This window comes from Asparagus officinalis, unplaced genomic scaffold, assembly GCF_001876935.1.
Source record: "Asparagus officinalis unplaced genomic scaffold, Aspof.V1 AsparagusV1_Un324, whole genome shotgun sequence".
Classification (NCBI taxonomy): domain Eukaryota; kingdom Viridiplantae; phylum Streptophyta; class Magnoliopsida; order Asparagales; family Asparagaceae; genus Asparagus; species Asparagus officinalis.
Genome location: NW_017972589.1, coordinates 2,919 through 17,383, shown reverse-complemented (window position 1 = coordinate 17,383; position 14,465 = coordinate 2,919). Strand labels below are relative to the sequence as shown.

General features: G+C 37.8%; 1 protein-coding gene across 1 annotated transcript; it reads left to right on the top strand.

Moving 5' to 3' along the window:
* Positions 1 to 8,999: 8,999 nt before the first annotated feature.
* On the top strand, positions 9,000 to 12,641 carry LOC109827615 (F-box only protein 6-like). The gene is made up of 2 exons (XM_020394631.1): positions 9,000 to 10,356; positions 12,255 to 12,641. The coding sequence occupies exon 1, from the start codon at positions 9,140 to 9,142 to the stop codon at positions 10,328 to 10,330; it is 1,191 nt and encodes a 396-aa protein (XP_020250220.1). The 5' UTR covers positions 9,000 to 9,139; the 3' UTR covers positions 10,331 to 10,356; positions 12,255 to 12,641.
* Positions 12,642 to 14,465: the final 1,824 nt, after the last annotated feature.

The window sequence follows — 14,465 nt, the reverse complement described above, 5'->3', positions numbered from 1 at the left end:
GGAAGGGTCGGAAGATTTTTTTGAGCCTAATTACTGCCTTTTTTGGGTCATTATTAGGCCGGTTCGGCTCATTCGGACATGAAAATACTCCAATAAGGTATACGAGTATAAACTATTCCCTATTTTTACAAAGCACAGTATTCGAAGCTCCACACATATCTATCATGATTCAACTCGCCAAGCTATTGACTAATTCTCAACAATCTGCTCGTGCTTCTGTAGGCGTATAAAACTGCCTATGGGTCCCTTAGCACAGCTCGGCACGGTGATTCGACAAACCAACGAACCATCGGGTGACGTATCTAAACGCGATCGTTAGTCCACAACACCGAAGCCAAGTGACACGCGACGAAGCGGATTAACGAGGCGACAAGGCTAATGAAACGCACGCAAACAACGGAATAAATCCACTCACGTGTGGAATCAAGCTAACGGATCGGTGAGTCAATGAGTCATCCAACTGTGGAACGGATTCGAACTCGAACACCGAAGCGGATTTACTGCCAAATCAGGATCCGGACCGCCAAATCAGAGTTCAGATCAAAGATCTACACGGTTTCCCTCCGGATCAAAGCTTGGCCTTTGATCCCGAGAAGAGTCTCGATTTCGCTTGGTCGATTTTGATAACTAGGGCTATTATTTCCTTGGCGAAATAATCCCCTCGGCTGTTATTTCCTTCGTAAGATAACACCCGCTATACCGTGTAGATCCGACCGGATCAAGATCACACGGTGGTCCACGGATTAACCCCGGCGCAGGCAAAGAACCCACAAAAGCGAGAGACCGCAAAACAGGATCTCGCGATTCGTTCGACATAAAAGGAAAGGTGTAATTTTTATTTTTTTTATTTTATTGTAACCGGATCTTATAAAAAGACCGGATCCTTTGTAATCGATAAACTATTACTCAAGAGTGCAATGGAATCGAAGAACGCAATTTTTCCCGCGAACACTCTGCTTATTAAATCGCTAGCATAAATCTAGTCAAATTAGTGCTCAGAAATAGTTGTGTATCTAGATTTGCTCTCCTTGCGTGTGTCCCTCCACAACACCATTTGCAATTAAAACACAGGAATGAGTCTTTTACAAACGTCACAATTAATACTAAATGAACATAACAGTTATTTATTAAGATATTGAATATATATTTCTAAATGTGGTATGCTCCATTTCATCACGTGATTATGGTTACCTAATTATGATCTTGTTTTTCTCTTTGACTTTGATCCTCTACCCGACAACATACATGGGGCATACAAAGCGGTTACTAACAAGATTTGCATTCTTTTCATGTCAAACAGGTATATTCCATGTCAAATCAGGTACGTGGTTCATAATAATTAATCATGTTATTACAGGTTTCTTATATTTTTTGATATCGAACAGATATTTATAGTGAATTTGGTATTTACTATTTTTTTATGTTATATTCGCACTTTTTTTTCTAAGATTACATCTCATAACGATCAAAAATAAATTTATCTTCAGTGGGGGGTAAACTTACCATGGTGACCGTATACACTTTTCCCTCCTCTGCTAATCCTAGATTACAAGAATATTGGCCATCTCCCTTCTCATTGGTTTTTCCTCCCACCAATAGAAGAATATATATAGAAAAATCAAAAATCATATCTCTAGCCTAACTTTCTAATTAGAATAGGATTCAAACTCCTAATCATGATAAAACCTAATTTTTTAATCATGATAATCTCTAATCCTATCTAATTCTCATGAAGTTATACAAAGAATCAATGACACAATCCCGACAATGTCCACATTGGATTTGATTCCCAAACTCCCTTGAAGATATATCATCATCATCTTGAAATTTTACCTCTCCCATTAGAATCTTCTATTTCTTTTGCACTTCAAATTGAAGCACATGCACTCTAACTGGGACATCCCGTGACCCTCGCTGTCATTTGCTTCGTCGTGACGCCTCCACCTCTCTTGTGAACATCAAGAGATCTTCGTTACCTCTGACATTAGAAGTAAATCAATCATGTTTTTCCTCTAAAACTGAACTTGACAGTAGCCTTCCCCCACTTACTGTTCTTGTACTCTACCTGTATCGCTCGTCTCAAATCATATCAGTGCACCTCTCCTACTCCACACTATGAGCCGGATGTCGCTATCTCCTCTATCACTTGGCTTGGATCGAATATGAGCGCTCATCGTCTTCAAGTTGAATGTCACAATCTCTATCTTCATGTGTGTCACTCGGTCATACCCGCTTGCAAGCTCCACCTAATCTGGTACTGTCTTCATTGAGTCTACACACCAACTCCTGCTCCTGCGATGATTTTGAACAATTATATACTGACAACTCTACTGCTAGAATCACGTCTGATTCTCTACGTCAGTCTCATCTGTCACATACTCGTTTACACTATCTGTCATCAAATTTGTCTCGCCATCACCATCATAACTTTTCTACACTTTCTGACTAGTCTGAGCATATTCTGAAAAATCGGACCCTCCCATCGTGTTCAGAGCACTCTAAAAATTCAAAATCAATTCCTGGATCGCTGAAATCAATCTCTGATTCACCAATCTATCGGCAAAACTATCTGGACCATCCGATGTACATCCACAACACCAAACACTAAAGAAAACTCCACATCAGATCAACAGTCCGCAATTAGACAATCAGATCATGTGAACTGCTTCTCATAATTCTTTCATGTGGACCCCATTGGCTAAAATTTCTTTTCTTCCCACGTGTGAATCTCCCCATGTGCTGCTACTTTTTTGACTCTTGCACGCGAACGAACAAACCAAAAACCACTTATGTTACCTCTCTTGCCGTCGCCCGCTCTTGCCGCCACTTAACCTTTCTTTTTTTTTCTTTTTCTTATCCTTGATTCTTGTAACGCCGCCGATCCTCACTTTTGTATGCCGTCTATCTTGCGAATTCGCTCCCGAATCCATCATCATGGTTCTAATACCACTTGTTAGGGAATTTTAATCTCTCTGCGAACTATGATCTTCACAACTCGGAAACCAACCCATAATCAACAAGATATAAAATAACCATAATCAAGAGACACCGATATTTACGTGATTCGGTCGACCAATTTCGACCTACATTCACGAGGTAACAATATGAGAAATCCACTATGTATTAGGGAGAACTACAAGAGGAATCACTCAACTCTCGTCTCTCAATCTCTCAACCTCACATACATAATCAACTCTCATATTTTCTCTAAAACCCACTCCTTACAATCTTTTGAACATATAAAGACTGCGAAATCCTCTCTCAATGTTGTAATCTTTTGCACGGATAAAGACCACGAAACCCTCGCCTCTTGTATAATATTCTTGAATCAGGCTACGCCTTCTGCTAACCCTAGATTACAAGAATATTAGCTATCTCCCTTCTCCTTAGTTTTTCCTCCAACAATAGAAGAATATATATAGGAAAATAAAAAACCCTATCTTTAGCCTAACTTTCTAATTAGAATAGGATTCAAACTCCTAATCATGATAGATCTCTAACCCTATTTAATTCTCATGAAGTTATACAAAGAATCAAAGACACAATCCCAACATGAATTGGGATAAGTTTTTATTCAGTATATAGATCTGGAAGCATGAAACTTAATGGCAGTTCTATATCGAATGAGTGTGCAGTATGAATAAATATTATATCGATGGTGGCAGTGGTTCATGAATTCAAACATTGTCTTTACAATATAACACATCAATTGATTGGAAACTTAAAAGAGATATTTGTAGTTTGTACTCTATATTATCACTGGTGATACCTGATGATGATTTTAACTAGAAACAGGTATAAATTGATTACGTTGAATTTTGGTATGTTGAAGCACAATTTGGTTTAACCAGCGTGATTGTTTTGGTTTACTAGCAAGATTCTTCTTCAGATTCTCTTCTATGGTTTGAAACTGGGTTTACTTTATATCCACTAGGTAGCACTCTTTGTTCATATTTTGTTTTCACGTATATACTGGTTGTATGTTGAAGTTGCATGCAGAATTTTGTGATCATCAGATCATGCGTGACTATGCTCATCTGGATTGGACAAAAAACCTTTCTTAAATTTGATCATAACAAGTGTAGTTGGTCTTTTACAACTCAAGGGCTTTTATAATTAGTTATGTGCTTGGTAAACCTTGTTCTTCTTAGCAAAGTAATGTCCAGTATTATAACTAGCTCACAATCTTTCAGTAACATAGGTCTTGGGTCATTTAAGTTAGACAGTGAATGCTAGCATTCAGTTAGAGTGAAATTGGATTTACCAAAAATCAGGCTGTTATTATTAGACTGTGAATGCTAATTCTTCTTTTATTGTTTAATATGTTTTTATTTTTCATTTTTGTTTCTCCTTTTTGTAAACCCTGAAAATCCTAGTGATCTCGATAATCTCAAAACCAGTCCAGTAACTATTTGATTGAACTAGGTTCTACTTCAAGCAACTTAACCTATCAGGTTCATTAAAGAATCCGACAATGAAAGAGTCACTTGAGCTGGTGTCAGTTTGGCTAAGAATGGTCGAATCAACCAGTTTTATTGAATCGGACGATACCATTGAACGATTGGTTTTAACAATTTTTAAGTTAATAAAAATAAATGGAATTTGAACATATACCATATGGGGAAAAAGTACCTTTAGCTGAATACACTAAGAAAGAGTTATTCTCACGGATTTTGGCAAATTTAAACATATTAGGTTATATAAGTCAGCATTCATTACTAAAGATTATGTCCTATATAAAGCTGATTAAGTCGGCAGTTGAACCACAAAAGGCTCAGCCGACTATTTTCGGTTCAATATTTGTTTCAGTTGTGACAACATTGAGTGTTTCAAAGAAGACAGTAGTCAAGAGTCGCTGCTCTTTTTCCCATGAGCAGATTTTCTCGGACTATGATGATTTTTATTTGTGAATGCATAAGAGAAGATGACTTGAGTCCCTTAATCAAAGTTGGAAGTTAGACTTTGATCCTTTGAGAAAATTCGGAGGTGTTCTTCATTGCCAATGTTTGAAATTAGGTAATTCTATCCTTTCATATTTCTTCTCTGTAGATTCCCAGACACTTTTAGGTAAAACTATAAAATAAAGCAGAAAGTATTCTTTTTTTTCTTTTATCGTGTAATGGAATAGGAAATAATATGGTTGTGACAGTTCCACATAGATTAATGTTAAAACTGTATCAGTTGATTCTTCTCCTTTCGGTTTTATTGGAGAAATTATTTGGTGTTCCATGAGCACCAACATGGCACAAACACCTCAATAGAAGGAGGCCATATCACATGTGGCACAAACTGTCCCATCACCTTCTCATTTGTAAGTGGTTTCCATCACATGTCATCATCCTATTCAGCTGGCGTATGCCTTCTTAGTGCTCATGGAGCACCTAAGAGTTAGTCGTTTAATTGACTTTTTTTTACATAACTGCTTTCTTAAATTGTTGTCATCATCATGTAATCAGAAATCAAGCATCCTATTCCTAAATAAAAATTTTGGAAATAGTTCACACATACTCTTAAAGATTAATTTTCTCTAAGTTGGAATGCCAGCCCTAGTGGAAACTTACTTCTGTTCTGCTCTTTGAGAGAAGTAAACTGCTCATGATAATGAGAAAAGCGGTGATGGTAATCAATTGGATGCACATGCAAGTCAATATGGCTTGCACTATGCATCCTGTTGAAAATTTCTTCGCAGCCAAGATAAGTTTTATGGGTTATGAGAGCATGTTCTCTAACTCATTCTCTGTTCCGAATTAAGTAAATATTTCAATATGCCTTTTATTTTATAAGTGAAATCCTGGAGTCTGGTTTAACGACTGGCTGTGCATTTTTTTTCACTTAAAATGTATTTTATGTGGAGGTTGTAGGCCCTCTTCCAGATGAATTCCTTTTTTGCTTAATACTATTTTCATAATTTATCATCTATTTTCTTAATTTTTGCGTAAAAGAATGCTATTATTTATTGTTGCAGTGGCTGATACTATCTTGTTCAGAGAGCTTAATGGCAAGTCATCTAGAGCAATTAGCATCAGTTTTGCAATCTTTTGTCCAGAGCTAGTAGTAGCATATTATATAGGAAATTTCTACAGTATGCAATGTAAACACTTAGATAGCGTGTGTACCTTTGCTGTAGCTCCATATAGTTCTGTTTTACTTGGTTTAAGTTGCAAGAGTAAACAAAAATAAGTTTGGGCACAATTATTTCCTACTGTCTACGCTGACTGCTGATATGTTGATAAGGAAATAGGGAAATTGAAGTTTTAGTTAAGACTAGTTGTTATTGGGAAACACCAACAATCAACCTCATGTCTGGACAAAAAATTCGTTCTGATGCTTGTTAATCCAAATCTTTGGCCTAGCCGGTATAGATGATTAGCACGTCCCTGTAGTTTCCACCCCGCTTTCTTTCCTGTTTGAAACTACTTCTAATGTATGATATCTGAAAACTTAAATCTTCTTCGATATCTAGAAAAATATATCTATATCCTTCAAATCTTTTAGCTGATAGCAACAACTCAAAATATTGTTGGTGGCCAAGGATAGAAGAGTAGTTGCTCCTTTTATTGAAAATTCTATGCAATATTGGGTGGGTTAGTAGGGATCCAAGTATGCTCAACTTGACTTGATAGCTGTTGTATTCCAATACATCAGCTGTTTTGCGGGGAAATAAGGACATCTAGGCGCAATGACAAATGATAAAAATTCTCAAATGTGACTTGTCTACATTATATCATCTAAGGAAATTTTTTATCCGTCATGAGTTAGCAGTGACCTATGTGACCTGAAAACTTCTATCATGAAGCCATACCCGTACCCGAAAAGTGTCATACCTGTACCCGTACCCGTACCTGACATTTCATGAACACTTCTTAAATATAGACATGTACTCAATTGTACACTACATGTTTTAAATTTAAAACACTCGTCATCCACTTCTTGGACAGATATCCCATACTTCACATCCATTTCTTGAACTTGTTGGACAAGAGTCAAGTTTGTTTCAGCCTTAAGAAGTACAATTTCAAAGGTCCTTTGCATATCTAGCTCAGGAGTAAGATTAAAGTCCATAATTCCAGCTGTGTCCCCGTACCATGCCTGCTACAAAATTTCCATGTCCTGTACACATACCCGCACCCTATCCATGAAACTTAGGCAGTGACATTTCCATTATGAGTTCATCTTTGCATCAAACATCCTGGATAGCTGGACAATTGATAGGTATACTTATTGACTGTTATGGGCTTTAGAATACGGTTCAAAGTTAGGCCATACCTTGCTGCTTCAAGAGAACATCTTGACAACTAAGATGCACATCTTTGTTCGAGCTCACTCATCTGGCTTTGTTTTCCCCCCTTTCATGATAAAATCCCATTGTTAAGCACTAGAGCAATGTTTTGATAACGTTTGGTTACACCATTATAGTAAGTGTTACATTTTATTTAGTTTAATAAAATTAAGACATCTTCCTCCTTTTCATGTTAAGCACGGATATTTAGATATTCTAGTCAGATTGTCAGAAATTTAATTATATTTTAATCAGATTTTCAAACATCATTATTTAGCAGTAGGTAACAGAAGCCATTCACATCAAACATCTGAGTGTCTACGCGTGTTCACCAGAAATAAGCATCCAAGGGTACCTATGTCAGGTGATTTAGAATTCTGAGTATGGGTTTTGCCGCCTTAGCTTTTTGATACTGCTATCACACAAACAAGTAGTTTTCTGTTGGGCCTTGAGTTAAAAATTGAAGGTTGTGGGAATTTCCATCACTATAATATCCTATTTTAAAATCCTAGGTTACAAGAAGTTAATGCATATCCATCGGTGCTTCAACAGCACCAAATTAATGCATATCAATTTGTGCTTCGCATGCTGGTTCGTGCAAATACACATGCTGAATTCTTATTGTCATGGCATCCTGCTTCAGTCATTATCTAAAGTAGGCATTTGTTTTAGTGAAATATGGAATCAGAGAACTTAAGAAATTTCCAAATATGAAAATACACTATCATTTTTAAATTACTATTTTTGTGCAAATATAGGAATAACATAACTGCCTTATTTCAAACACTGGAAAGTTAAAGCTATTGCCTTCTGTCATCCTTTCATACTATAGCCCTGATCTTGTAGAATCCTGATCTTAAGATATAATGTCCGGACAATGGAGCATCCCCCCTCCCTCGAAGAATCAATCCCTCCTTTGTCTCCTGGTAGTTTTATATTTTTTCACTATACTATTTGGCGGACCAGTTGGGCCTTGGTGATATGTTCTTCTTTCGAAGCGTTTTGCCAATAGAGTGAGGGTGTTGTTTCCAGTGACAACCGCCTGTTCTTACAGCGGGGGCGTGCCTTTCGGCTAGTACTTGAGATCGTTTAAAAAGAAATTTCCCTGGATCTGGGAAAACTCCTGTTGACCAAGCTCTTGTCTTAGTGATTCTTCCTCTTTTCTATGTTTTTCTGAGTTTTAAAATGGTAGATTTTTAATTTTGACAACTCAGACTGTGGCCCACCATGTCGCATTAAGATCTAATGAACGTGGAGCTTTGCTTTCCAGTCTTGTTTAAGTCAAAGTTGATAAGTATCTCAAACATATAATATGAACGAAGATTTATGTGAAAAGGGATGTCCAAGAAATGTCCAAGTGTTCTGAATCCAAATATTCACTATATAATTGGCTAGATGTTGTAATTAGTGATGACATGTTCCTAAAGAGTGTCCATCAGTGTCCGATATGGGTATCAGTTTGTCAGGTGAGATTTCTAATATAAGTAGACATGTAGTTGGAATTTGTACATTATTGATATACTGTAATCTTTCAATTGATTGCATCCAATTCATCATCTTTTATGACTGGGAGCAGTGCATGTTCCATCTATTAAGTAAACTTCCGTTTTTACTTCTTTCCATATTTAGCAAACAGAAACCTGGCAAATTTCATTTGAAATGAACAATTTAAAACATATTGAGCTTCTGTGTATAATGTTTTATAGCACGTGTCTTCCTTCTGATTTCCTCAAATTTTGTAGTGACAATATGAAATGAAAAGGTCTTGAGTTAAACATTTTGTTGTTCTGCCCTCTGTTACACAGATGGTGTTTACTTGATCTTGCCCGTAGCTCTGTGGAGGATGATTGCTGTGCTTTAATGATGAAAGGGAAATCTGAGATCCTAACTGTGGTTGAAGTCAACAAGCCTCCTCCAGCCAAGAAATCTCGGAGGGAGAAGAATAACGGGAAGTTGCTTACTGCTTCAAGTTCAACAGAGGCAATGGAACAACTAATTTGGAAGGAGTTACCTGAAGATCTTCTTGAATCTGTAATTGCAAGACTTCCTGTAGCCACGTTTTTCCGGTTTCGTTCAGTATGTAAAAAGTGGAACTCTTCGCTCACTTCAAGCAGTTTCTCCCAGTATTATTCAGAGATTGGACAATCACATCCTTGGTTCTATACAGTTACCCATGAAAATATCAACAGGGGAGCCATGTATGATCCTTCTTCTAGAAAATGGCACCACCCCTCCATTTCTTTCTTGCCACCAAAAATGATCATTCTTCCGGTGGCCTCAGCTGGAGGTCTCATTTGTTTCATGGACATTGGCAACAGGAATTTCTATGCCTGCAATCCTCTGACCAACTCATTCAAAGAACTCCCTCCAAGGTCCATGCAGGTTTGGTCACGTGTAGTGGTAGGGATGGTTCTTAACGGAAACTCTCTTCGTAGTGGTTACAAAATAGTGTGGTTAGGATGCAGTGGGAATCATGAGATCTATGATTCAGTAAAGAACAGCTGGGCTCGTCCAGGAAGTTTACCACCTGGCATTAAGCTTCCACTATGTTTGAATTTCAGGTCTCAAACTGTGGCCATTGGTAGCACACTTTACTTCATGAGAGCGAACCCAGATGGAATCCTGTCCTATGATGTTGCCACTGGAATGTGGAAGCAGTTTGTTATACCATCACCAGTCCATCTGACTGACCATACTCTTGCGGAGTGTTCAGGGAAGCTTATGCTGCTGGGACTGCTGTCTAAAAATGCTGCCACATGCATATGCGTGTGGGAGTTGCAGAGGATGACTCTTTTGTGGAAGGAGGTTGACAGAATGCCAAATGTGTGGTGCTTGGAGTTTTATGGGAAGCACATTAGGATGACTTGCTTGGGCAACAAGGGGTTGCTTATGCTTTCATTGAGGTCAAAGAGGATGAACCGACTGGTTACTTATGATGTGAAGAAGAGGGAGTGGCAAAAGGTGCCAGACTGCACACTTCCTCGTGGTAGGAGAAGGCAGTCGATTGCATGTGGTACAACATTCCATCCGTGTCCTGCTGCTTTTGCTTGAAAACACTCTCTTACCTGTTGGGAAAGGTATAATTCACTGACATTTTCTTCCTTCAATTAAGAAGTCTTATAATACTATTATGATTTGTCTTTTGACTACTAAAAAGCCTTGAAGATTTGGGTTCTAATTAACCTTCTGCTATATTTGCATGTTCAATGTCAAATGACTAGTTGCATTTATGATTTTCTGTATTCTATAAGGTATTCCCATGTGCCTCCATCTTAGTAGTTTCTAGGATATGAAATGTCGATGCATTGATAGACGATGACTTAAGTCCACTTTACCACTGATCATTGTAGCTATATTGCATGGGTAGGGTGCTGTATTTCTAAATGCTCACTGATAAATGACTTATCTACATTTTTTATCAATGTATTGACCACGACACTGTTATAAATAGCGGTAAATAGCCCCGCAATAGCTGCGCTAATAGCGTTAGTGGTCCCTTCCAGCGACGCTATCGCCCGCTACGCTATCGCGCAATAGCGGTGACATATTACGGAATATGTCTGTTCGCAAAAGCGGTCAATAATGTGTCATAACGGTAAATAGTGAGCGATTGCATTCGAAATTTGCTTTTTGACTACTATTTAAAAGCGGTTTGAGGCTTATTTTTTAAAAATTAAACTTAACCCTTGACCATTGCATTCCACCGTCTCCTGTGATTTTCAGCATATTCTCGTCACCTCTCATAGCCTCTGACACCTACCTTGATACTTCCTCTCACATTCTTCACCGTGAGCTCCTCTTAGGGCAGTCCTGTCACCGCTAAGCTATTCTTCTCGAAGATGACTTTTTGACTCCTCCAGTAATCTTTTTCTTTAATTTTTTTAGTATTTATACATATCTAAATTAGACCGCTATTTAACTTTGCGTTTTTTACCGTTATTTTACCGCAATAACCCGAAATAGCCTTAGCGATGCCTCACCGCTATGCGACGTATCCGCTATCGATAACCTTGGACCACGGGCACATAATGAAATAGAAGGATACGACACATATGGAACTCTTGTACAAAGGCAAAAAAGCTGAAACACATCAAAGCATTGTCTTTTCTTGCCCATCAAAATGCAATTCCTGTATAATTAGGCTTTAAGGGCATCTCCAACAGCTTCTCCAAAATTTTCTCCAAAATGGTGAAACAAAAGTTATATTCTCCAACTAATTTTTACACCAACTCCAACAGCTTCCCCATTTTAAAGAATCTCTTTTTTCCTCCAAAAATTTGGAGAATGTTACAGATTTGGGGAAGCATCCTCATTTTTTCTTCTCCATCTCTATTTTGGGGAATGAGATGGGGAATCTGTTGGACCAAAAACCTAACTAAATTCTCCAAAAGTTAGAAATGGGGAAGCTGTTGGAGATGCTCTAACAACCGTTAAACCCCCCCCCCCCCCCCCAAAAAAAAAAAAAAAGAAAAAGAAAAAAAAGACTGCACGCGCACAACCAACCCGCGGAATTTAGTATTTATATGTGATCTTGTACCACTAAGTTGGATTTAGGATTGTTGGATTTAGGATTGTTCTTCGGACCCTATTCTCTTCTAAGAGCGAGAGAACAGAAATTAACTTTTCCCCCTTTCTTGTGGCAGCAATTTTACTGCTTTTTTAAAACCTTTTTATTAGGCGTAAAATTTCATTATTTCCTTTATTTATATAAAACATAAACATTTTTTTCTTTCCAAAACAATCTTAGAGCTTATTAGCTGGTGTGTATTGATGAAATACTCTCTCATTGAGTAAGTGTAGTGAATGTTGTTAATATACTTTCCTCTCTTTCCCAGTTACCTTTCTGATTTATGATCCTGTGTTCTGCTTGTTTCTTATTTTAGAGTGCATATTCTTGTATCTTAATTCCTTCTGATGTTTTCTTTCATCTTAGAAGATAACCTGCTTCATGATTTTTGTTTCGGGATATTTGCAGACTGCTAATATTCCATTAGATGCACATCTGTTAGTAGATGATCAATTTCTCTTTCCGGAATGAGGAGCTGTAGAAGGTAAATCATGGAGGATTTCAGAAAGGCTCGCACAAGAGAACAAACTTTATGATTGCCAAGAGGTACTGCTAGAGAACTATGTTCGTTGTGTCAAATACAGTTGTATTTTTCAAATTTTATTTGTACTTTTCTGTGGCATAGACGACTTTCATTATCCCTTTTCTTTTGTATTTTGGGCTATTTGTTCTTCTCTTTGCAATTCTATTAACTTACCCATGTTTGGGAGGCTATTGTTATCATGCTCAAATTATGTTACTGTAGCCATAGTTTGATTATGATTTTCGGCCCAAATGCCATTCAGATTTCGACTATGATCACTGATTAGCCTCATGGAGGGGCTAAACTGAATTATGTAGCTGCCGCTATGCTCTGATAAATTTCGTGACCGTCTTTTATCTCCATTAGCTTACAATTTTTGTGCCTACTACAAGTAGTCGCAAGTGCTTTGTACCGTATTCCGGAGGTTAGGCATATATGTGCCGAGTTTGGTAAAGGGTTAAGTGAGGGGTTAAAGAGACTTGACCCTTTTTTAATCCGCTAAACACAAAAAGCTCTATACAAGAGTTAAAAGCGAGTTAATCCTCTATAATTTGCTAAATGCAAAAGAATGCAGAAGTGTTACGCTAACCCCTCTGGATGGATTAAAATGAGTTAACCCTTCAAAATGAGGGGTTTACTAGTACTCTTATTTGGAAAGATTAAGAATTAACCCCTCTAATTATAAACAAAATAACCAAAATTTTTGTTATTCCCAAACACTAAAAATGACCAAAAGGATTAAAATAAAACTTATATAACAGATAAATAATTTAGTCTTTAGGATTGTTTTTTTCCCAACCACTATTATTTTTACCATCGGATATACATTCTTGAGACTTTTAGAGTCTTGAATAAGATTCGGAGGGCGCTACTCAGTAAATAGAAAATTTTCCAATAGATTGGATGATTTGGTTCTACTGTATATGTGGTGTTGTGAGCAACCCTTTAATCAACAATACTTATTCACAACGGATCCAGTGGATGCTTCAAAACCATAGTCGTTTTTCTTTACGTGGACCAATGGTAGTCCACTTATTTGGCGCGGATAACTGCTGCTAGTTCATCACTTTTGAATCTAATTTCGCCTTTTGCTGTTGCGACGCCATCTCCATTTCCTGTCATTTTGGTCATCCCCCTCTGTTTCCTCATTAGTGTTGGGGATTCGAAACAATCAATCGAATCCTTGTCCTTCCGGACCTTGTATTGAAAGTAGGAAAGTAGGAATAATATCACAAATAAAGATCTAACTTTACAAAATTAGTAAAGGAGACGAACACAGATTTAACGAGGTTCGGTAACGAGCCTACGTCCTCGGGAGCCATACCACACAATCTCTTTATTAATTGAAGTAGAGTCTTGGGGAAAACATAATCCAAAACAGTTTAGGAAACTGTTTGACTACGTCGCGGTCGACCGCGGCGGTCGACCGTGCCAAACGACAGAAACTCCCAGATTTCCAGAGAGTTGAGCGGTCGACCGCCGCGGTCGACCGTGGATCTGCCTGCTTGTTTTCTCGTCGTTTTGATTCCAGCTCTTGTCTCGACTTTGGGTCTACAACTTAGACTAACAATTAGGGATGGCTACACTTAATTTCTATTAATTTGTCCTCAACCAGATGAGGTTAGTGCTTACTAACATCAACTTTTTCTTTTTTGTTAAAAGCTCTGTTATCAACTGCCACCACTAACGTACCTAACCTGCTTTCGTGTTGTTTTTCTGATCTCAACGTGGAAAAAGTTTAGAGCATGATACCTGCGAGCATCCATCAGCCTGAGTCTCGATCTTTATGGCTTTATAAATATAGATGCAAATGTTGTGTGGTTAAATTTGAGATGAATCTGAAACCGTGTACTGATTTACTTGTGAACCCGACCAGAGTGCCGAAAAGCAAACACTCTGGTTAGAGTCTTCATATTTTCTTGAGTAACCCTATCGATCATTTTGTTAGTTGCTTGATTCTGCGGCACCTTTCACAAGCATCTATGTCTGTTAATTACAAATGAGATAATGTGGCATTAATTCAAAACAATTAGGAATAATAAATCATGTCCCCCACCTCACCAGTGGCTAATTATTTTTTGTCCTGGGCGAAAAAT